The sequence below is a fragment of the Perca fluviatilis genome, chromosome 3 (assembly GCF_010015445.1).
Source record: "Perca fluviatilis chromosome 3, GENO_Pfluv_1.0, whole genome shotgun sequence".
Taxonomy (NCBI): Eukaryota; Metazoa; Chordata; class Actinopteri; order Perciformes; family Percidae; genus Perca; species Perca fluviatilis.
In genome coordinates this window covers 39,030,497-39,055,827 of record NC_053114.1, presented here as the reverse complement: position 1 = coordinate 39,055,827, position 25,331 = coordinate 39,030,497, and the positions used below count along the sequence as shown (strand labels likewise).

Genomic DNA, 25,331 nt, shown 5'->3' with positions numbered 1-25,331 from the left:
GTGTAACTTGGATCTTAGTTTCCAAGAAGGTAGTTGTTTTTTCCCTGAATCCATTCAATTCCTTCATATTCATTAAAAAATATTCTCTTTGAACTCAACTCTATTCATTTCAAAACGTCAGTAAGAACATTGCGTTCCTTCCACGACATACGTATTTGAAATGATGAAATCTTAATCATACTGTAGATTTCATTTTTATTGAAATAATAATTCAGCTTTTCAGATATACAGAAACTTGGTCTGAAAATCTGTAACTCAGACATGATTGGTGTGACTTAAATGGACGTTGGGTGGATGATACATTTTGGCACAGTAACTGCAATCTCATGTCAAAATCTAGAACTTCGAAAGCATTGGACTACTGGTTGGATTTAGATAAACTCTCAACATTTAATTGCAGAGTGTCTTCAGTCTGTCTGCAGCATGGACATGTCTGCCTTTTACTTGTTTATTGGTATGTGAAAGAAGGTCTAAGTCGTCAGTGGCTGGTCAGAAAAAAACTCATTTGGTTGTTCATAACAGTATGGGTACTGTACCTGATAAGGTGTTAAAATTGTCAGCACTTGGAAGGAGCAAACAGAAAAACTCTCCAGTGAAGGATCACAGGATGCAGGGTTTAGAAATAAAAAATGGGAGCGCTGACTGCATCACAAAGTGAGCCGTCATTTTGTTTTAGTCAGGGAGGAAGAAGCCTAGCAAACCACAGTTGGAGATGCTGCTGCTCTTCTTGACTGCGAGCTTTTCGTGTCTTACAGTTGGGTCTCTGAAGCAAGATGGAGAGCTTGGGTCTTTGATGGAAACGGAGGAGGCTTATTCAGTCCTGTTGCTAAATGAATTTGGCTTGTTGTTTGCTCCTAAAGCAGCCAATAAGTATGACTATGTAAGAGAGGTATGTGCTCATCCAATAAGTTGACTCAGACTATAATTTACAAACATTAGGGGTGCATTGTGTGACTAAATGCGAGTCTTGTGAGATTTTTTTTCTTTTACCCCTATAGCTATGTAAATGCAGACACATTTTTCAAATGCTTGGTAGTGATTTTTCTCCACCTACGCTAGCATTAATTACAGTCTGAAATACCTAGTCTGTTGGAGCTGCATTTCCTCTTGGTTTCATCTGCTAAATGTGCCCTTTCTTCTATGGGCCAAAGCATGACATGTATGCCAGACTGTAAACACCCCAGCATGTATTTGATACTATCACCTCACAGACAACTGTCCTCTTTTTACTGTAGCTTTTAAGGTAAAAGCCATTTGACTCTGTGTCGAAATACTTGATGTTAAATTAATAAGTAAATACATAAAAAAGTAAATACATTAAAAAGATAAGGTACTGGTGACATGGGTTACGTGTTTTTTATTATAAACTCAATCCATTAAAATATTTAATCGCGTTGATCGCATCATTGTCCATAGTTAACTTGTGATTAATCGTACATTTTTTTAGTTGGTTTTAAATGTACTTTAAAAAGAGTAGATTTTTAAAAAGTTTTTAATGCTCTTATCAACATGGGAGCGGACAAATATCTTTGCTTTATGCAAAGGTTTATGATTATTGCAACAATCCAAAACAATGACAAATACTGTCTAGAATATTCTCCAGAATAACCTCAAAAGTAGTGTACTGTATGTTAAGAAAATATACTGAAAGTATATACATAAAATGGCAAATTCAAGCACGTCAAGCAACAGATGAGCGTATTGACCAGAATGTAACATTACTAGTTAATACACTTTACATTGGTAAAGGTTTAACTAAACATCCCATTATTTTTAGAAATAGTTGCGTTAAAAAAGAATTTGCGTTAACTTGTTGTTATTGCGTTTATTTTGCCCTCCTATAAACGCATTTCTGTGGTACAATAATTCAAGTTCAAATGTGGTCTGGAACTGTGGGTAACCATGTTCTTGACTCAATGAAAAAAAAATCTGAATCTGAAAACAATGTGTCAGAGAGCTTCTCCAATCAAGTTCTATTAATAAAACACTTGTTAATTAGATCTCACACACACTCAGAACACATGGTGATCATGCTGCGACATTTTCATATTTTGTCCAAACAACTGCTCAAAGCCCAAAGTTAGTCAATTTATAGACGTAAGATACGATTTTATTCATCTCCAATGGGAAATTCACACGCTACAAGTCACAAGTAAAAGAGTTGAAAACATTTTTTGTCATGGTTAACATTTTTATATTTTATTTAAAAAAAGAGAGAAAAAAACCTACAACTCACGACATGAACACATCACCCCCCCCCCCGAAAACATAACTTTTACTCAGTACAACATAACTTTTACTATGAGCAGGATATGTAGTACCTGCCAGCATCATACCAGCAGTTTATTAACAATAAAGCTTTAACTTTACAATGCCAAACGACTTAGGGCTGCAAATGCATCACAGTGACAGTACCCTCCCAAGAAAGGAAACCGCACCAAACACTGCCTCTCTCTCTCTCACACACACACACACACACACACACACACACACACACACACACACACACACACACAAAGAGAGGAAGGCCACAGAGATTTTTCAAGCTCGTGTTACGCTCAGCTTGCATCTCCACGCTTGAGAGAAGATAGCGTTTGTCATGAAGATAGCGTTTGTCATGAACACAGGGGAAACATCTGGAGTGCCATTTGTTTTAATAATTCATCGTTTCTGATTTCATAATCAACCCCAACGCAGTCAGAGTCACTAAACCCGGTAGCTTCCTCTCCAACCGGAGTCCCGTGTGAATAATCTGTCGCTGACGCATGTTGAGAGTACACCTAGAGATATTGTTCAACGCAGCAGCTAGTTTGCATTTCCAGTCGCCTGTATTTGATGAGTTGCCTCCTTTCTGCTTTGCCTCTGTGTGAATTGATGCTCCATTTGCTTAGATCAAAGAGGGAGGGAGCTGCTTGTCTTGCCTTGTCTTGTCTTTCCTTTTTTTTTTTTTTAGAGAAGTATTAGTGTGTTTGTTCACCAACGGGGCTGTAATGTTTTCAGATACTGACACAGCTGCGAGTAGGGCTGCACTATAGGGAGATGTTTGATACATTTCCTAGGTACTCTGACGGCAATATGATATGAGATTAAACAAGGGAAGTTTGATATATAGTTTCAGTGTTGAATGCTTGTGCAGATTCGACAGCCATGCATTCCTGGGTGGAAAGTTCGGTCGGTGGTCGGTACACGGGCGGACACCGCTGTTCTTCGAAGTCTTCAAACTGCTTGTTGCTGACGGAAAAATGGGAGCAGATCTCTGGTCGCGCCTCTGTAATATATAGTATCTGCGGACGTAAGAGAGGCCCGTGCGCGGCACAGGGCGCGAAAGAAATCTTCACGACTGCGCAAGCGCGAAGGGATTCAGCCTTCCAGCAGCACCTCCTTGCTTCATGTTCTGTTGTCACATCCGTGTTTTATTTCTTTACCTTGAATCAGCTGCATGATTGAAACGATCAAACATTTATTACACCTCTGACAAAGTACAGAGAAGGGTTATGAGTTTTGAATCTTGGTGGTTCTCATATCATGGCCCCTAAGCAATGTGTTAAATGTTAAACATGCCCACACATGCAACATGTAATATATGATTGATCATTGCAGGTGTTTGCTGTGGTGCCACTGGGCTGTGACAGAGATGTTTTCTGGGAGAGAAGCAAGGCACCCTTGGGTGACCTTTGGCTGTATTATCTCTCTGTGTGTCACCTCCATGTATATGTCCTGTACTGATCGTATCTCCCCGCTTTGCTCTGCATGCTGCCCACGCTGCACCATGTGTTTGCTCCGCCACCATTATTTTTTTTCTCACCTCTCTCTCTCTCTCTCTCTCTCTCTCTCTCTCTCTCTCTCTCTCTCTCTCTCTCTCTCTCTCTCTCTCTCTCTCTCTGTCTCTCTTCCTCCAAATGCAGCAGAGCTCATGCGGAGGTAAACTCCTTGGCTGTGGCTGTCAGCTTGTGGCTGTGAGAGAATGATTAAGGAGCCTGCCATAAACATGACTGCGTGATGATGAGGCTATTTGCCGATTTGTTGCTTTATTCAACATTTAACGACATGGTAGTTTAGAACTCTCAGGGAATGATTTATCACAAATATAAGCAGGACAGTACTAACGGACGCCGTTATCCTTATCTCGACGACATATTTTTCAAGTATGCAGAGCATGGCTAATTGAGATAAATAGCTGTGTAAGCAGTGCTGACGACAGGATGGAAGCTTGCTGGCTGGCGAGCCTGCCGGCTAGTGCTGTCCCACTCTAGGATCCAGTTATCGGCTGTTTGTCAGGCAGAGCGGCACGGGTAGGGTGAGCAGGTATTTCAGCTTGGCTGAGTTGCGATGGGGGGCCGCTCTCTGTTCGAGCTCTCTTGGATCTCTACAGGGGCCCCGGCTGTACAGTTGCGTGGTCTCTCAGAGTGAGCCACACTCCCAGCAGTGGGCCTACCGGATGCCTGAGAGAAACTGATATGGCACCTCAAAGCACTCAGCACTCCACTAAATTAGCACACATCTCAATTCCACCTATTTCCCCTGTGCCCGTTTGTGTTCTTTATATGTATATGTGTGTGTGTGTGTGTGTGTGTGTTTGTTTTTGTGTATGTGGATTCATGCTGTATATGTACAGTGTGAGTGGTTTGAAGCACAGACTGCCAGCTGTGGTGTTAAAACCTGCCCACAGCAGAGGAGGATTGTGTAGAGCTGTGGGGGTTGGAGCCGATTATGGATAGGATCTCGGCCTAGAGAGTTGTTAACAAAACGCATGCACACAGACACACATACCCACACACACACACCGATACACACAAATCTTCACAATATAGAACGAGATAAGTGCCCACAGGGAATGGAGTTGAGCAGCACACATTTGAATTTCTTGAGCTTACATGAAATCTCAGTGAATTTAGGCTTACTTAGTAAAGAAATTCTATGTATTTGTAAGGCACTGGTTGGAATTGAATGTGATTATTATTGAATTTGACTTTTTGCTATGTCATTTACTTAAAAGTGACAAATCGAGATTTAATTAATGCAACAGAGAGTGAACCTTGTTTCTTTTTTACGGAAAATCTACACTTTGACAGAAGACCAGCTGCACACAAAGTAGCCCTTGTGTTCAGTCGTAAAGCCTTCATTAACCCTACCATATAGGACAATAGAAAGCCTAGTACGTTGATTGCCACGTATAGTCTGTGCTCTGGTTTTGGTCTCTGTACAGTACCAAATCCTGGCAACCTCTCTGGAATGTCTAGACTTTAGGACGCCGCGGCTGGCTTTTGTGCACTTTAATTGGTTCCGACATGTAACGCCTGCTTTATTATGGATCCCACTGCTTGTCTTGGCAAGACACGCCCCGTGTAGCAGCTAGGGTTGGGTACCGAACCCGGTACTTTTACCGGTACCGACCGAATCACGTCGGTACTAGTATTGGTTCATGTAAAATCAAACGGTGCCAAATTTCGGTACCTAAGTGCGTAAGCGCAAGCTTATCTGTCCTCTCTGCATGTTGACAGAGAGCAGAGGTCCGACACGTGCGCGCGCGCAGAGGTGCAGACGGAGCAAACTACGTCGATATGATATTAATGGCGAGGCGATAGCCGTTACACTTCCTGTAAGACAAGCAGGCACAACAGTGGTTTCTGTGCCCTGGGGACTGACTGACAGGCTGAGGCAATTTTATTTCTATAGCACCTTTCAGCAACAAGGCAATTAAAAGTGCTTTGCATAATACATTAAAGAGCAATTAGAAACGGTCATGATGAAAATAAAAAAAAGAAGAATAATATACAAATACAAGAATACAAGTTTAATAATTATTCAATTTAATAGGTTGTAAGGACGGGTTTGGGAGGAGAGAGGGAGGGGTTTTATTTGTATTTAATTTCTGTCAGTGTAAAATATTCTGAATAAATAACAGAATGTTCGGATAAATAGGTTTTGAATTTTTTTTTACAACTGAAATATTTTTTTTTGTAACCGACAGAGGGAAAAACCGAATTTGAGGTACCGGTATCGATACTGGTATTGGTTCAGATGCAAAAGGTACCCAACCCTAGTAGCAGCTGACTGGTTAGGCAGATAGTTGAGGTTAGGCATTGACCTCGAGTGGTTATGGTTCCGGTAGTCTATATCCTTGACGCTCCACTTCCGGGATTGCTCCGGTGCCGCAGGAAATTCTGCCGGATGTATGTCTTTTCAATGATGTCTGTTTTCTTTGGCTTTCTTGTGTTGGAATTATAAACTCCGGTGGATTTATGAGGACTGTGGTTAACTGCTCCTCACATCTCTGCAGGGTAAATCCAGACAGCTAGCTAGACTATCTGTCCAATCTGAGTTTTCTCAGATTGGACAGATTTTCTCTCTCTATTTTGCAGCGGCTCCGTGCAGCGCTTAGCGCCGCCCATGACGATTGTGATTGGTTTAAACCAGAGCACGTTTTTCTCCCATCCTGGAATGCTGTGTGGAGTAGCCAGACCCTCCTCCGCTCCGTAGCGTGTGGATGGTCTGGCAAAGCGAGACTGGGGTTCATGTAGCGCAAAGGTCAGGGGGTTGGACCTAAATGTGCGTGCATGGATGCCTGGCCAATCCTAGCGCTTCAGTGCTTGCCAAGAAAAGCAGTGGGATTTATAACACGTAACTCCTAGTAAAACCACAAATTGCCATTTTTACTTTCCTGTTCATGTATAGGTTACTCAAACAAGATCCACAATGTAATTATGGCAGCTCTAGAGTTGTTGTTGTAAGGTGTGTTTTTCCACTTTTTCCGCCCCTGCTTCCAGTCTCGATTCCACAATTCTCTTGTTTGAAAAGCAGCAAATGCACGTATTACGCAAAAATTGTTTTTGCTTGATTCACCAGCTTATAAAGAGCGTGACAAATTTAAATTCAGTCAGTTTAAGTACCATCTCTTATGGTTCTAATCTTGTTTCATACCACACGCCGCGCACACACACACACACACACACACACACACACACACACACACACACACACACACACACACACACACACACACACACATATACACACACTTCAACTCTGCATGCAGTTCAACACTGGCTTCACAGCCTTACTGGAGGAAATTGAAAGGGAAGTTCATTACTCTAACCCAAATCTAATATTCCTCTGGCTGAATTTTGCATCTGCATTATTGTTCATTAAGTGACAGCCGATGACTCTCCCAAAGATGGATGGGCTTTATTTCTTCGAACTCTATCCTTCTTTACTGTAATCAAACTGCACTCAGTCTGATGCCTTGTGACAGACAGTTGTCAGCTCTGTTAAAAGGCCACACGAGGTGAGCACACCCTCTTTTCGGATGTTATCTGTAGCTGGTCTCGTTAGATATGTGACACATTACACAAAATGTATTAGAGCGTACAGGGTTTTTAATGTTTACAGTCAGGTAATCTACTTGCAGAGGGAAGGAAAACTTGAACTGAATCATCAATGTTTTATCAATTCAGATTTATGAATTTTTCAACAGCCGGGGGATTCTTCAAATGTGAGCCAAGTAGGAGAGGCTTGCTGAGAGTGTTTGTAGGCTGCTTGACATGCACTCACAGTCTCCTTCACGTGCATCAAACTCTCTTCCTCCTTTTTGTTTTTTGTACGGACACAGTTTACTTTCTGTAGCTTTTGCCAGTTTCCAAACCTTATTCACCATTCCTTCCTTTTTGCTTTAAATGTACCACTCTCCTTGAACTATCTTGTTTAGTTATTCATTTGGTGACTTCTGTTAGCGTCTCTGCGGCTGCATTTCTGAGTGTGTTGCTCTTTGCAATTTGCTTTTGATGGAAACTGTACATTGGATTTGCAACATCTCCGCTTTAGCTGTAGTCCAGGTTTAGTGCCATCAGTGGTTTGTTTTAAACATTACCTTGAATCTATGAGAGTTTTCTGTTATGTTTGTTTTCAACTTCCAGTCATGCCTCAGTCCTTTTTAACTTCAGTTCCAACCCAGCCCCCTCTTCTGCAGTCCAGTCTGCTCTTTACTCTCCACTGCAGACCTGCCTTGAGCAGCCGAAAGCAGGCTAGCTCCTCAGGGACAGTCTGCTGTGTACTGGATGGATGCCTGGCTGGCTGGCTTCTTGTGTGGATGTACAGATGACTGGGAGGCCTGGAAGTGTGGAAATAAAAGTGACTGGCTTCTTGCTGGATCAGAAAGAAAAACGACCATGAAAGCTTAACATGCTGGGGAAATTAAGAAGGAACTGGCAGGTTGTTTGTTCTCATATATTTCCTTTTTGGGTTTTAACCATGCATGAATGCAACTTTTTGGGCATTTTCGGCCTTTATTTAGATAGGACAGCTGAAGACATGAAAGGGGGGAGAGAGGGGGGAATGACATGCAGCAAAGTGCCACAGGTCGGAGTCGAACCCGGGCCCGCTGCGTTGAGGAGTAAACCTCTATATATGGGTGCCCGCTCTACCAACTGAGCTATCCAGGTGCCCGCCTAGCTGTTTTTTAAGGATTTAAGTGGGAGATTACTTCCCAGGTTGTGGTTGTGTTTTTGTATTAATCCCAGATCAATACAAAAACGAGAGGGGGAAAAATATAAAACAAATGTTCTCTTGTGCTATAATGTAATTTTAAATGCCATGGCACTGAGCTACCAGAATTCCTCAAAGGAACAACTTGTAGATGAGACAACAACTAAATTCTGAAGCAATTCTAAATTTTTTCTTTTTTTTTTTTTAATCAATCAGAACAAAATGCAGACCAACACAGAATGCTGAAGCAAGAATAACTAAAAAACAACTATTCCAGTTTGAGCAGTGGTACATAATATACCTTAAGGGAGGGTTTGTCAATATGCAATGCAAATATATTTAATGGCTCAGTATGTAATTTAGATGGGGAGTCCACATACCGCAATAGTTTTGTTTGAGGCTTTCTATTTGAACACACATCATTTTCAGCTGTTAACTTACTCCACTACTAGAGACATGGTTTATCCAGGAGGATACACTATGTAGTTAAGTTGTATTAAAAATATTAAAACCTGATGCAATCCCATAATCTGGGTGACTAACTCGCTAACCTGCAGGAATCGAATCTCTTGCCCCACAGCTTCACACGCACCAACACCAAGCCAGATCTGGCAGGTATTAGGGCGTCAGGTGCCACAACACAGCCGAATGTGTTGACGCTCAGCCGCAAATGGCCCGTGTCAGCTACCTGTACTAGATAATAACTGTTCAAATTTTAGCCCTAGCAATTTAGATCACATCCTCAGACAGGGTTCGTCTTACTGTTTCTTTGCTCTTGTAGTGTGGCTTGCAGGTTCTGTAACATCTTTTAAATCACTACTTAAAATTGATCTTTTTTTTTTTAAGCTAAATGTTCACCTTAGTTTTCATTTAATGTTATTTTATTGTATATTTGTTTGTTTTGTGCTTTAAATTGCCTGCTTTACTTATCTTCATTTTCCCACGTACAGTGCCTTGTACCTCTGTTTTGGGGTTAAGTTTAAATATGTACTATTATTTATTATTGTTACATTCAAACTATAGGACCATACAATCGGCATACTGTTGGTTCTTGCTTTAAGAAGTGAAGGCAGATGAAAATGAGCCAAAGGGGAAAAATAAAATCTCACCTGCTTGGTAGGTGGATGTGTGGGTGGATCTGTCAGCAGCATCTTCTCGGCCCGAAGAAATCACAGAGCTGGAGGATTTGTGATGGCCAATGAAAAGCTTTTATCTTGTCAGTCAATTGTGGGTTTAATATTCCTAATTGGGCTGCAACTGATGCCAGAAAACTTTCATGTGTTATTCTTCTCTTGTACCTTTTTAATGTTGTTCCTTGCTGTAACACAGCAGCCTCTGAGCAGCTGCCAGTGATGCAGAATGTGTTGCTGTGAGGGGGACCGTAAACATAACTAAACAAACTACTGTCCAACAGAGACAGGTAGACTGGCTGCACAGTGCACATGCTCTTTGATCTGATGCCTGAGTATAGATGTTTGTGTATCTGCTAGAAGTGCATGTTCCGTTCACTTTGTCCAGATTATGGTTAGTCTATATTAGGGCTATAATACAGTATGAGGAAAATATATATAAATTGCAATTATTTTTACTGATATTGCGATTGCAATTTGATTCACGAAATTGGAGAGTGATCATTTTGCTATTATTATTCTCATTTGCATTGAAAAATATTCAAATTTTAAAAATGAAAGTGTGATTTTCAGTCTGTAGGATGGGATGTCTCTGTAGCACCACGATGCTTAATTCAGAATGGTTTGACACATATTTTGCCTTTTAAGAAATATTGTGCCCCCTCCCCTGCGATTTGGATATTGCATTAGTCCATATTGCGATTTGGATAAAATCACGATTAATTGTGCAGCCCTAGTCAGAATACTAAACGTACTGATTCCAAGGTTATTGATATTCATCGTTAAAGCTATGTTATGTGTTCCAAACGTAAGTGGTATAAAATGAAAAAAATGATAGTTAAGAAACTGAGAGCCAACCCCAGGATTTGCTGTTTTTCTCTGTTTTATGTGATTGTAAATTAAATTTGCGTTTTGGACTGTTGGTCGGACAAAACAAGTTATATGAAAACAGAACCTTGGGCTCTGGGGAAAAACAAACAAACCCTAATGGCCTAATCATTTTCTGTCTTTTCGCCTATGTGCTTTTGGTCCCTGCTGAAGGGATGTGTAGTCCTAAAACAGAGCTATGCCATGTAGCTACATCATATGCCATTTTCTTAAGACTTTTCTTCCTTGACCGCTTCTCTCTTTCTCTCTGCTGCACTTGAAGATGGCTGGCAATGAAACTCCATTGACCTCATTAAATAGCATCATGTCACGTAAAGACACAAGTTCTCATATTCAGACAGAAGTAGTAGGTAAGGTACAGTAGCCGACGTGAGGATCCAGGTGAATGCGGTGTAATAAATTTACAGAGTTAACATGAAATAAGATGTCGTTTGTTTGTGTGTGTTTACAATACCCTGAAAAGTGGCGAGTTTGCAGCCTTGTAAAATACAATTTATGCATTCTAAAGCTATGGAATAGTGTAGTTAGGATTATGTAATGCCATATGTGTTGAATGTGTATTTGATCATAGCATGTTTTTATTTGAAATGATTCTGTCATATCACTCAACCCTAATTAACAAGCAGCTATTACAGCAGTCAATACAAATTGAAGCACTGCACACATGAACGCACCAACCAGCAGAAGGTGATGTACAGTAATGGTCCTTCTAGTGAGCTGAAGAGTGAAGGCTCTTAGACATTTTCTTGCCAGTGTTGCTGGCCTGCTGGACACTGGCCTCCTAGAACTCTGCCCTGATCTACTTTGTGCCCTTGGCAAACACTTCAGTGTAGTGCAGTAATGTGCTTATCTGGCTGTGACACTGGGTTTCCGTATCAGGCCAAACAGAAGTCCACCCAGACTGGACTGGCTGTGTCTTTGGTGAGTGAAGTCTCTCTGGACCACGGCAGAGCTCCTCTTCCTCACTGCCAGTTATAGAGGCCATCTGTAAGAGTTAGCGGAGCTGGGGGAGGACCCTCCAGGCTCCTGATTAAAGTGACGAGCTGTAAAATCGAGAGGGAGGGGGGGCTGACTGCTGGCTGCTGCCTGCTACACTAAGCTTCATCTTGTCTGCTGGGAGACGGCCCTTCCTGCTCTACCTGTTTCCTCCTGTCACTGCAAATAGGTTTGTTTATGTCTACAAGCCTGAGACTGCTGCCGGACAAGACGGTTATGGTGCACTGCTTAAGTTCTGCTCCCTATCGATCCATCATTATTAGTGGACTGTGGGGGTGTGATCACGCTTACGGTTTGTTTTCTGTGGTTAGAATAATTTCTGTAAATGTTCATTTCCATTGGCCAATTCCACACAATTTGTAAACAACTGGCTGTGTGTGTGTGTCTGTGTCAAATTTAATGATGCAAATTCTGTATCTACAAGCCCTTTGTCAAACAGCATCTGTTAGCATTTTGTCTCCCTAGCTCTTGGCTTCAGTACACCTTGAAATCAACTTGTACCGATTTGTAACTTGCATAGTTAAACTGGCCTCAAGAGCGGTTAACTTGAACTTGTTTCAAGGTAACTGCTCTTGACTTTTCTTAGTAAAATATCAATCAACCTTTTTTTGAGCCAGAGTTGAAAAGAAACAACGGTTGCTGCATGGTTAGTCTCGCATTGCCAGACCTTCCTCCACAGCGCTGCGGAGGAGGGGTTTGGCTAGTCCACACGGCATTTTGGGATGGGAGAAAAACGTGCTCTGGTTTATTGCCACTTCTTTAAACCAATCACAGTCGCCTCGGGCACAATGATGGTGCCTCTGCAAAATAGCCTCGGGAAGGAACTTGTTTTGGTGGAACATGTGTACGTTCAAAGGTTGTTTTAGTCGTGCAACAGAAAACTCAGATTGGACAGATAGTCTAGCTAGCTGTCTGGATTTACCCTGCAGAGATCTGAGGAGCAGTTAACCGTAGTCCTCAGAAATCCACCAGTGTTTAGAATGCTAACGCAAAGAAAGCGGAAGGTGTGGAACATCTGGCCTAAAAAGAGGGACATCTGGTGGAATTTCCGGCGGCAACTGAACAATCCCGGAAGTGGAACGTCGTTGATATAGACTACTGCATGGTTGTCTCTCACATACTAAATGTCTAATAAGAGAAAACTAAATGTTTTTGCTTATTTCAAGAATCAGACCAATCTTCAGATACAAATGAGGCAAGATAAATACCACATTTAACACTTAATATTGTCCTGTTAGAGTCCTACATTGTTAGAAAAATATACAGTAGAAGAAATTATTTCATGTAAGAACAAATAACGGGGCATGCTGCTGTTTTTGCTCTGCACTTAAATGTCTCTTTTTAGAAATATATCAGCAATAGAGGCATATGTCTCTTCTTTTAATATTGTTTTTAAGCTTTTAACTTTAGCTGACTCACTAAAACTGATATATTCATTCTTCATTTAAATCAAACAACCTAAGTTTTGCTTAAAAGTGATCTGGATGTACAAAGTGTCTGACTTTGGTATAGGAGACTGGTGTTTGTCTTCCATCTCTTACCTACCTTCAGTGTCGGTTTCATCTGTCCATGACCACTTTCTCTAACTTTTACCAAGTTATTTCAGTTCCTTAAAGTTATCCAGCACTTAACCACGGAGGTGGCAAATCAGAAAATACTCTGATAAAGTGGTTTGGTCATTTCTGAAAGCAGTGACTGTTTCTGTCCTGCCAATAGGGATGACAGATCAGAAAATACTTATATTGGGGCGACCTCTAGCTCACCCAGTAGAGCTTGTGCCCCATGTAGGCTGAGTCCTTGGCAGCGTCCCGGGTTCAAATCCAACCCTTGGCCCTTTGCTGTATGTCGTCCCTCCTCTCTATCCTTTCCTGTCTTCAAGCTATCCTGTCAATTAAAGGCCATAAAAAGCCCCAAAAATAAATTAAAAAATATACTTACATTATACTGGTGGAGGACTATCGAAACACAGGTTCGGGAACTATATTCGTAAACTAAAGCAGAAGCACTTTGAGCTGGGTGAGAAGGCCGATAAATTGCTCGCTAGGCAACTGAAGGGGATCATATCTGATAGGGCATACATAAAATTTCCTCATCCACCGGTCAGCTATTAACTGATCACAAGCAGATGAATGACAGATTTTTTAGTTTTTACAGCCAGCTATATACTTCCTTCAACGGATACAGACATTGCCAATTTTCTTCATACTTTAGATATTCCAGTCCTTTCTGAGTCCGCAAGACTGGAATTGGACTCTGAATTTACACTGGAGGAGATCAGAAATGTTATTCGTTCTTGTCCCGGTGGCAAAGCATGCGGTCCAGATGGGTTTGGGATAGAATTCTAGAAGACACACATTGACGTCATCGCCCCCCTCTTGCTTCGGATGATCATTTGCTCAGTGAAAAATTGTACTTTCCCTCATACTCTCTATGACGCCCATATCTGTGTCCTCTTTAAAAAAAGGGCAGAGACGAAACACATGTCTCTTCGTATCGTCCCCTGTCTCTGCTAAACTCTGACCAAAAAATTATAGCAAAAGTCCTGACCAACCGGTTAAACAAACATATTGGCACTTTAATTCATCCTGATCAGTCAGGTTTCATCCCCAATAGATTTTCCTTCTCAAACACAAGGTGTTGCTTAATTTAATGTATTCCACTAAATTACCCCACTCTGCTGTGATCTCACTAGATGCCCAGCAGACTTTTGACCAGGTAGAGTGGAGATATATGTTCGCTGCTCTTGACAAATTTGGTTTTGGGTCGAAATTTATGAATATATTAAAAATGCTGTATGCTGGTCCCCTATGCAGGGCTGCTGCCTCTCTCCAATGCTTTTTGCATTAGCTCTTGAGCCACTGGCCATAGCCATTAGAGCCAACCCCCAAATCTCAGGTATAAGGTGCGGCACATCTGAGTGTACCATCGGTCTGTACGCAGATGATGTAATTCTGACCCTTTCAGACGTAAAAACATCCCTTTCACCCCTTCTTAATCTGATAGATGGCTTCGGGCGATTCTCTGGGTTTACTATAAACTGGGAGAAGTCTGTTTTTATGCCTTTTGTCTAATGGTCTTGACAATCTGCCCTTCAGAGTCACCCTTGACCACTTTTCTTATTTGGGGATTAACATCCCCAGAAATCCAAAACTTCTCTTTAAACTTAATTATATGGATCTGATTGACAGGCTCAAGTGTATGATAGATAAATGGAAACTTCTACCCCTTTCATTGATTGGCCGTGTCAACATTGTTAAAATGGTCTTGCTCCCTAAATTTACTTATTTGTTTCAGAATGTGCCCATTTTCCTCACTTCTTCTTTTTTTAAGACTCTATTATCATGCCCTTCGTCTGGGCCTCCAAGCCCCCCCGTATTTCAAAGGCCCACTTACAGAAGCCCACTGAGGAGGGTGGTTTAGGCCTGCCTGTCTTTCGGCATTACTACTGGGCCTGTAACGCCAGAGCTTGGGTTTTCTGCAATCAGTCCACGGGTGGGGGTGCAGAGGAGGGCGAACCCGGCCCTAGATGGCCTGAGATTGAGCTTAGTAATGCGGTGTCACTTACTGGTGCCTCCTTGTCAGCTATTCTATTCTCAAAACCTGATATTAAGATTAAATCGCTATGCAATAATTTCTTACTCTGCAACTCGATTAAAATTTTAAAGCAAATTAAGGGAATTCTGGACCTCCCAGCTCCAGGCTAAGTTCAAACTCCCTACTAATACATTTTTTCGTTATCGACAAATTAGGAATTTTGTCAAGCATTCTTTGTAGATGCCCCCATGCAACATGACTTTTTTGATATTATAACCAAACCTCCCACCTCCAAACATTTGATCTCTCGGTTTGTTAACCTCTTCGTTGTGGCAACCCCTTCTCTCCATATTAAAGAGGCGTGGATCAAGGACACCGGTGAAGTAATAACTGACGAGCTATGGGCGAAAGGGTTAAACAGGATAAAAGCTTGCTCTATTAATGCGCGACTTCAGCTCATTCAGTTTAAAGTAGTTCATAGGTTGCACTATTCCAAGACTAGACTGAACAAAATTTTTCCTGATGTCTCCCCCACTTGTGATAGATGCAAATCAGCTGATGGAACTCTTGGGCATCTTTTCTGGTCCTGCTCTAAGCTCACAAGGTTTTGGGTTGACATTTTCACTTTGTACAGTGCTGTTTACAGTAGACAACTGGTACCCAGGGACGGACTGACAATCTGTGCGTTCTGGAAAAGTCCAGAACGGCCGTCCAACCGACGGCCGTCGGCAGAAAAAAACAAAGTCTATTAAAGCGATATTAACCGCCAACAGCAGGGAGCGCAAATACAATCACTTATATGCTACATGTAAACATAAAACTGAAGAAGAGTCGGCCTACATCATTAGACGTGAGTTAATTGTGCCAAGAGCAGGAAACCTTACAGGCTGCCTTTATCCCTATCTTAGCGAATTGCATAGTCAGCTCAACATGTGCATCATAATTATGAAAATGATCGTGCCATTTAGTGCTGTCAAACTTAACGTATTTAATAATTTTTGTTAGGTTAATTTTAAACATTAAACGCGTTAGAAATGAATCACGGGTTGACCGCGATTTCACTTGGTTGTATATGAGAGGTTGTAGTGAGCTCACTTTTGCTGCTAGGATGAAGATTATGGTATTAAATTAAACGGGAAAACATCAGGCATGCATTGGTACCACTCTAAATGTGCTAACAAACAGGGAAGGGGGCTAAATAATTCACCAAATGTAACCAAAAGTTTAACCAAAAAATCCTAGCTTGCACTTTCTGTCTGTCTTCCATCAGAGTGCAGTTTTTCCTTGTCTTTCATATTTGCGTTTGTGGAACTGGCAAAGACCTGATGGTTGGTTGTTAAAGCTTCACAGACAACATTGATAGGGCCTAGTCATTTTCATAATTTCACAGCCTTAAAATGAATCAAAAGTGTTAAATAACTTTGAGAAAATATTAAATAGGTTATTCAATGCTAATCCTTTAACACAAAGCAACACATGTTATATATATTTATATTTGAATAGTTATAGTATATAGTAACTAACACTCTCAGTGTAGTTTTGGTATAGACCTAAAACTACACTAATTTAATCCCCATGTTAAGGGACAGCAAGTAGCCTACTTTAAGTGTTGTCAGTAATACTCTGTACTGTTTTATAATTACAAGTTTGTGTAATTTGGGGTTTCTGTAGCCAGTGACATTTCATTATTTGTATTTTATTTTCAATGCAGATGTAATGGCATTGAAGGCTGAGGCTTCATTAATAAACACAACCCCAGTTATCATCATTGGTTTTGCGATGTTACTTTCTGTGAATACCTTGTCTGATAGGCTACAGTATTGTGGCATAGTATCAGGACATCCTGGCTAGTGTCTGTCGTGCACGGCTACGGGCGAATGGCCGGATGATGGGCCTATTTGGGAGAAAGTCCAGGGCTGTTTTTTAGCCCCCGTCCGTCCCTGCTGGTACCTTACTGTCTTTTAGTGATACTGGGCTGTTCCAACGGCTCTTTGGCTCTTCCATCATGTTTGGTATGACCATTGCAAAACGGGTTATCCTAAAGGAGTGGAAGTCAGCTTCCCCTCCTTGCTTCAAGAGATGGCTAAATGATATGGTTTCCTGTTTATACCTTGAAGAGGTTCGGTTTTCCATGTTTAACTCTCAAGATAAGTTCAAGAAGATCTGGGGCCCTTTCATAGAATACATCAGGAGGGATAGACCACAATCTGGGACCTAAATGCACTGCTTATTTTTTATTTTTTTTAACTTTTGTTAGTTATCCATACCGAGACTTTGCCACTCCCCTCCGGCTCAGACCTCCTTGACTCAATCTGTGTGAGTGGACTTTCTGGGACATTTGTTCAGTGAATTGTCATGTATGTATACTTATACTCTTTCTTTTCTATATAATGAGTAACTTCTGGCTGTATGTTTTGTTTTATTGTCTGGTTTACTGTCTTTCTTTGTTTTGTATTATGTGTGCATGTATATATAAAATTCTGCATAAATAAAATTTACAAAAAAAATATATATACTTACATTAGTCATTTTTAAAAGCAACAAAAACAACTTAAAACCAAACTAATTGTTTAGGTAGGAAGACTTGTTGCATTGCATTACAGTTGTTAGCACTTGAACTTAAAATTAAAGATAAATTCTGGTCTTAAGTCTCTGCATCTGAACCTGTTGAACCATTGGTCTTCCAATCCTGGCATTACTTTGAAGGAGAATAAGTTGTGCAGTTAATCACTGCAGATAATTACAGTTCAACTCCCTTTCTCATTTGCAGCAAAGTTTATGTGCACAGCAGTAGTCTGCTTTGGTTTGTTTGCTGCCGGATTCTAGCAGGACTCATTAAAACAATTTGTTGGTATCGATCATAGCCGTGAAGACGGTGAACTTGCCTGTATTAAGCGCTCACATGAGGAAGACCTCTGCAGTTTAAATGGGATTGAATTAAAGGAGAATTCTGGCCAATTTGTACGTTAATCTTGATCGCTATAAATATGCGAGTACAGTCGATGAAAAAAAAAAGCCGAATCGGTGCGGTCAACACGGAGTAGCTGCAGCTATGTCTACGAGCTTCCATTCAGCTAAAACGGCAGTTGTAGGGGCAAGTTTTAGAGTGCCTTTGTGCCTCTTAACAGACACAAAATGCAATTAAAATGTCTGTGCAACGTGAACAGGGCCCTTATGTGACAACAAGATGCGTTTTCAACTCGGACATTGTTTAAATTGACCTACCCAATCAAGATTAACATAAAAATTGGCCGGAATTCTCCTTTAATGTGGAAAGGATTTGTTGACCTTGAAGTGCAACACACAGCTCCTCTTTTTCACTGTCAGTCAGTTGAAGGTACAATAAAAATAGACGGTATCTTCACATCATGAAAATAGGGCCAGTGTCTCTGCTGATTTGAAGAGGTGTTCTAATGACAGACTAGTCAGGGGGCCAGCATGTTGGAGAACCACGTTGGCCGGGGAAAGTGGCACTCCATCGACTGGGCTGTGACAGCAGGGAGGCTGAGTTTGAAGGCAGGCGGGCCACTGTCACCCTGGGGAGTTTTAAAAGCCCTGTGCTGAGACAGCTAAAGGCTCCTCTCCACTGGTCTATCATGTAAAGCTGGGAGTGTGGAACCACAGCCGCTCGTTCAGATCCATCCTCAGTTCGGGTGGCTCAAACACATGGTTACTGTTGCAACTAGTTCCTCAGGTTTCCTCACATACACACAAATGCTTACATTCTGAGACTTGTGAGGACTATCCATTACCGAATCCAATAGACAGCAGAGTTGTGTTGTCTGTCTGATGGAACAAAAATGCTTACTTAATACATACTCATTTTTTTTTGTGTGTTTTTATGCAAAAATATACCCATTTTGATTATACTGTACATTCCCCATATTTGCTTAAATTCTGTTTGGGTTGTGAACTTGGACCACAGGAAACAAGACTAGTTGTCTCCAGCCAACCTCTGTAAGGCTGTATTGCTAACAACTGAATGTTCAGCAGATATAATGTAACATATGTATGTAATGTAACCATCTTAGTTGAGCATGGTTGCATCTGTTAATTAGCACTAAACAAAAAGTACCTCAGACGAGGATGGAAATTTCATTATCATTTGGTCATAAATTACAAATAGAAATTTTGACCTGATGGGTGGCGTTAGAGGAAAGATCAGGGGACCACCAAAGTTGTTACAATTCATCCTGAAAGGACATGAATGTATGTAACAAATTCCATGGTAATCCATCCAATCGATGTTGACTTATTTCACTAAAAAGCCAAACCTGTAACTCTCACAGTGCCACTAAATGAAAAGTCAAGGGATCACCTAAGTCAGTAGGACTCATCCTCTGTGGACCATGAATGTCTATTAAAAAGTTGAAGGGCAATCCATCCAATACTTGTTGATATAAGCCACTAGCGTTGCTAATAATAAGCATAGCATTGCTGCAAAAAGTTATCCAATGCATACTTGCATAAGATATGAGAATCTCTAAACACAGTAAGCCTTAAGTTGCCTAAATTGATGCAATTTTACTGTAGTTTTGGCCACCATTCCTAACGGGAATAAAAACACCAATACTAGCGTAGCTCTGAGAAAATGGCAGCATTGCTAAGAAAATGTCCGACCGGGCGAGAAACAAGCAAGCGTAGGCAGACTTATTTTGAAGAGACACTGAAGGCAGACAGTAGAGTTATGATCCAAACTGTCTGTTGTAAACATCCATCAAAGTTAACAAAATAACTTCTTGGGTCAATTTTACCTACCGTATTTAAAATAGCAATAAGGGATGATTAACAGACTTTTGAGTGCTCCGGCACATTGTTTGTTTACAACCTGTCTAATCGTCTGATTGCCCCATTGGATATGTTGTAGCAATGTTGCAGTTTTTTTCCAGATCTTCGCAATTACTATTACAGTTATCATAATCGATTGAAATGATTTCCACAATGTTGTTCTCACATTTATGCAAAGTTTACTGGCCTAGTCTAATTTACAAGCACTAGTTGTTGTGGTGTAGCTTTTTGGCATCAGCAGATTAATTTTTTTCCCCAGACAGAACTGCCAGAACTGTTGATGAGATATATATTCAAAGTGTAAAAGTGTTGATTAGACAGCTTAATATGTTTCTCCCAGTTTTGTGTAAATGGTGGAGGCGCACAGCACTTAGCCTGTGAAAAGAGTTTACACAAGCTCATGATTTCCTTCCATTTTACTTTATTCCTTCAGATGTTGGGAGAGCAGTTCACGCCCCGGCACACATCACAGAGAAAGTGGTGCAGCTGTTCAGGAGGAAAAGTGAGTTTACCTTCTTGGCCTCCATCCAGCAGAAGTCCTCCACGTCTGGAGTCATATTCTCCATCCACGAGTCAGAACACAGGTAATCCATCTGTAATCCTCTTCATTTTGGCCTGCGGCTCTTTTTCGGCAAAACTTTACTTCCACAGGTTACTGAGCGCTCTCATTTTAAATTAAACCCGGAGATGAATTCTCCTCTCACTCAAAGCGGTTTGCAGATGGCTGTTGATGAGGTGTAGTAAAGAAAAGATCAGTGTGAGATTACTCCACTGCCAGTGTAAATCAGCGTGTGATGGGAGGGCAGGTCTACGGGTGGAATAATGCAGCGTTTCCTCCTGTATGCTCAGGGCAGAAAGATAACCTTCCATGTATAGCGTCTGTAAGATGACTATGACGTACTAAGCAATACCAAGCATGCTGATAATGCCAAATTTTATCGTAGAATGCTGCATAAACAGACATACAGCCTCTCCGACTGTGGCTGTTACATTGATAACTAGAATTTATGGCTTTGTAACTGAGCTGCGATAAACTACCAGACTACAGAAATAGGTACAGGTTTTCCTCTGAGTAATAATTTGAACATTGGTAATCTCTTCTTGGCTGTTTCGATGAGTCTTATTGAATCTAAGCTAATCACAGCAGCCATCACAATCTACGCTTCAGAATGTGATGGCTGTAGGATGTCAGCGAGTGGCAGCAGCGAACTCAACCATGGCCCCCTAAGAAACAGTACAACTGTGAATTGTTTTTAAAGGGCAGGCACCATTGATTTTTCTCCACTCCTCAAGGTAAAAGCCTTCAGTTCTGTAAAACATGCAGTCAAAGTGAGCATGCATGGGGGTTGTGTGTATCGTATGTGTTTGCTGGGAGTGAAGACAAAGGCAACACCATACACAGTTGGAGAGTGAAGAAGAGGCCTCCTCAACTGATGAGAGGGAGAGCTGTGTAGGGAAAGCTAGCCCTCTAAAATGTAGTAAACAAAGCAACCAGTTAATCTGGATTGAAAAATAGCTGATAAACCTGTATAGTAACCTAGAATCGCAACATATATCATAACAATGACTGTTCTGCATTATGAGTACTTTAGCTTTTTATAATTACTTAGTACATTTAGCAGACGATGCATGCTTTACTTCAGTGACGTTTTGAATGCAGGACTGTTACTGGAGTTAGTGTTAGTGGAGTATTTTCTTCTTCGCGGCATTGCTACTTTTACGTAAGTAAAGATTCTTTCTCCACTGGTGTGTATGTGCATGCCTGTGCACTAATATTTCTTCAAGCACCTAATGTATGATCCACTCTTGAAAAGAAACGTGTTAGCACCTGCTGTGCTTTTAAGGTGACCCTGAGACTTGCTTTTTAGCCCCCTTTCTCTCTCTCTCTCTCTCTCTCTCTCTCTCTCTCTCTCTCTCTCTCTCTCTCTCTCTCTCTCTCTCTCTCTCTCTGTCAGTCTCTGTCTATTTCTCTCACCTTACCTGCAGGCATAATTGCCAAACATGTTGCTTGCCAAACAACAGCGAGGCTAAATAGAGCCAGCTGACTGTACTGTCCTCCTCCTTCAGGCACGATGACATGCACCATGCGGTATATGAGTGCTCAGACTAAGCAAATGTTGCACTACAGGCACTCAGCCACGTTCAAACACACCCAGTTGTCAGATACAGATTCCTGAAGCCAGTCTGTTACATTTATGTTCAGAGGGTTGTTGATTTTTAAAAGAACTGTTCTCCCAATTTATAACCAGACATATTTCTGTATGTCAGCATACACACATTGGTTTTATTTGCCCAAGTTTTGCGCAGTCGGTCCTCCAACCAAAAAAACTAAATACATGTGTATGCATGTGATTGGCTTCCACCATTATGAGCGTATTCTGATCAAATGGCGCTATCGGCAAGATTTAGGCAGGCACAATAACTACTTGGTTAGGTTAAGACAGGGGTGTCAAACTCAACTTCCCTAAGGGAACACTAGAAAATGAGAATCCAATCAATGGCCAGACATACAGTTTATTGCTTTTATGTCATGGGAAAAGTAAAATATCTTTGACTGTATTATTGCATGTTTCATATAGTCTTCTCACTTACAGTTTGGTCGACAAAAATTATGAAGAAAATGCCAAAAACGTTAGGAAAAAGCGTCAAAAATGTCGACAAAAAGTATTTGGGCCAAAATGTATTGTGAACCTAAATGTATATAGGGGCCGGATCAAAATTAGCAAGGGGCCGGATTTGGCCCACGGGCCTTGAGTTTGACACGTGTGGGTTAAGAGAACAATTGTGGGCATGCTTTAAAGCAGGGGTCTTCAATGTTTTTTAAGCCAAGAACCCCTTAACTGAAAGAGACCCCCTAATACATATATTGTATGAAATGAAGTTGCATATAAAACTGGGCCTACAATAACGTGCCTAAAGCCTTTTTACATACCCTTTTTGCATAGAATACTAAGCTATTAAAATAGCCTAATAATTGTTGCCTTTAATATTAAACATACATGTGGCACACTGAATCCTGTATCTGTATCTGTGGATGGCCTTAGTGACTACCTTACCTATAGGCCAGTAAGCAGTGGGGATATCAATTTGCTAATAATATGTTTGTTTCATGTCAAGACTTTTTAATTTTTGAAAAACAATAATTTGAATGCCTCCCTGCATTGACTGTGAGGACCCCCTAGGGGTCCCGGACCCCTGTTAAAGATCCCTGCTTTAAAGAAACCAATATTTGCTTTTGGTATATGCAACAGGATGTGTACAATTGTCCTCTGGGTTAAAGTCAGGTTTGTTGACCCATCCCTCCACGACATAACCTCCTGCCTAAGAGGATTTGTGGTGACATACTAATGTCTGTTGACAGTGAGATATGTGCGTTATCCAAAGAAACAGGATACTGTCACTGGAAAGAAACATTGCTGTTAAGGTTAGTCTCAACACATAAACCTAAAACTATCTGCATGTAGAGACACAGTAGGGGTAAAAAAAAAGAAAAGATCAGTTCTTGTAATATGGGTAAACTGACTCATGCAACATTTACAGATGAAATACAGACTGAATATTTTGACATTTATTTCTTACTTATAATAAAATAAACCTCAAACCAGTTACTTCAGCCACAGCAGGCTGATGATATTTTGAGACAAGCTGTGGTGTGAGTCAGACTGCCACACTGCGAGTGTAATTAAATTTGGCGAGATGGACAGAGGCTTGACTGGCTCGGTGCAGACCTGTGCTCCATTGTGATCAAGGATTTGTTCTGAAGCTCTGAATCCTCTCTGAAGGCCCTATTAGAGCCCTCGGCCGATGCCCATTCTTTCCCATTATAACACAGGCCTCCCATTCAGCCAGCTAACCGACATCTAGCTCTACCACTCGGCCAAATCCAATCATACATTTCTTCTCTATCCCTTCTTTACTTCATCTTTCTCTCAGCACAATCAAACCATCCTCTCTTCCCTCCCACCTCCTCTGCCAGCCTCTGCTTTCTCAGTATGATAATATCCTCCTCTCCTACCTCTCATCCTCCACTCTCCTCATCCTCAAAGTGAAAACCTATTTTGAATGCAAGCATTTCTGGGTACCCGCTGCAAAAGCAGAAGGAACTTTTTTCTTTTTTGTTATTTCTTCTTGTGCCCAGCACTGGGGAACGGGAGAGAAGGAACAAAAGGAGCCTATATCTGCCTAGCCAGCAGTTTTTCTGGGTCCCAGTAACGCTCTCATTGTCAGCAAGAGGCAGTAGCTCTGTGATGAACTAACTCAAAGCCCAGTCTCTTCACTGCTCTTCCCACCTAAGCACTTAAACACCTAAGATGCGCAGCCAGCTCCTCCAGCTGCTCTGTTCATCTGCCTGCCCTTTGTCACTCTACAGGTCTGTACAGGGTTCTTCTCTTTTAGGGACACATGCTGAGCTGATGTCGACATGAGGTGGGAGTTGAAAACACAAAGAGATGGAGGAGAGGGAATGTTAAATTAGACTTTCTGGTTAAAGTTTGGGACTGTTAAGGAGTAAGCATGGACAATATTTCCAAGCCTTATTCTGCGCCCTCTTTTGATTTAACATACAGAACTGTACAGTAAGTTGTATTGACTTCAATGGAAATCACTCCCTTTCAACTAAAGTATGTAGCCTTGCAAAATCTGTTGTCTATTTACAATAGTTTACAGCACTTTGACATTCCTGAACCTCTACAATCCAATGTTATTTTTTTTTTTGTAGTTTTGAACTGCAAAAGGCAAGTTGTTTTTCATCATTCCTAGACAGAAAATTCTTAAAATGAAAAGAAGGAACTGTTTTTATTTAGTTTTAAGTTTTATACTTAAAATAATCTACTGAATCTGCAGAATTTTTCAAAATTGTTTCAAAAATCTTAGACAGGAAAACCTGCTGGCTGCAATCCTGAACTCCTGATCTCCCCTGTGGAGTACTCCAGGGGAGAGGTTTGACATTCCTCTCACCTCAGAGAGATACTAGTTTCCATTCTGCGCTCCCTGGGTTATTCTTCTTTTTTTGCTCTAAGAAAAAGGATGCAATACAGTACAAATGCTGACTAACAATGGGCCTCTTTCACCAACCGTTCTTACGAAGAAATGTGTTCTTTAACCCCACTTACGCACTTCTTACGAAGATTCTGACATTCACTAATGTTTTCTTATCTTGGATTTGTTCTTAGCTAAGAACAAAATCTACGAACACTCAAGAGCACTCTTATGAACATTTGAGTGATGACTCAAAAGTTTGCTCCAAATAATTGGTTACTGCATTTTATTTAATTATACAGTTGTTTACAATGATAGTATTGTACTGTAATGTATTTCTGATCATTTGTTGAAAAGAAAATCATAGTATGCAAAGAAACACTAACAATGCAATTTATATCAGCAATTAAACTGATTAAATCTTGCGTTATTTGGGGATTGATCATGCTATTTATAGGGCCAAGTGCAGTGGTGGAATGTAACGAAGTACAAATACTTCGTTACTGTACTTGAGTACATTTTCCACGAATCAATAGT

At 41.0% G+C, this 25,331-nt stretch overlaps 1 protein-coding gene across 1 annotated transcript in view; it reads left to right on the top strand.

The window, feature by feature from the left end:
- Nucleotides 1-25,331, top strand: part of LOC120555936 (protein kinase C-binding protein NELL1-like) — a 329,540-nt gene that overhangs the window by 29,637 nt on the left and 274,572 nt on the right. The window contains exon 3 of the mRNA XM_039795144.1: nt 20,251-20,401. Coding sequence (XP_039651078.1) covers nt 20,251-20,401 — 151 coding nt within the window. The remainder of the gene's footprint in view (nt 1-20,250; nt 20,402-25,331) is intronic.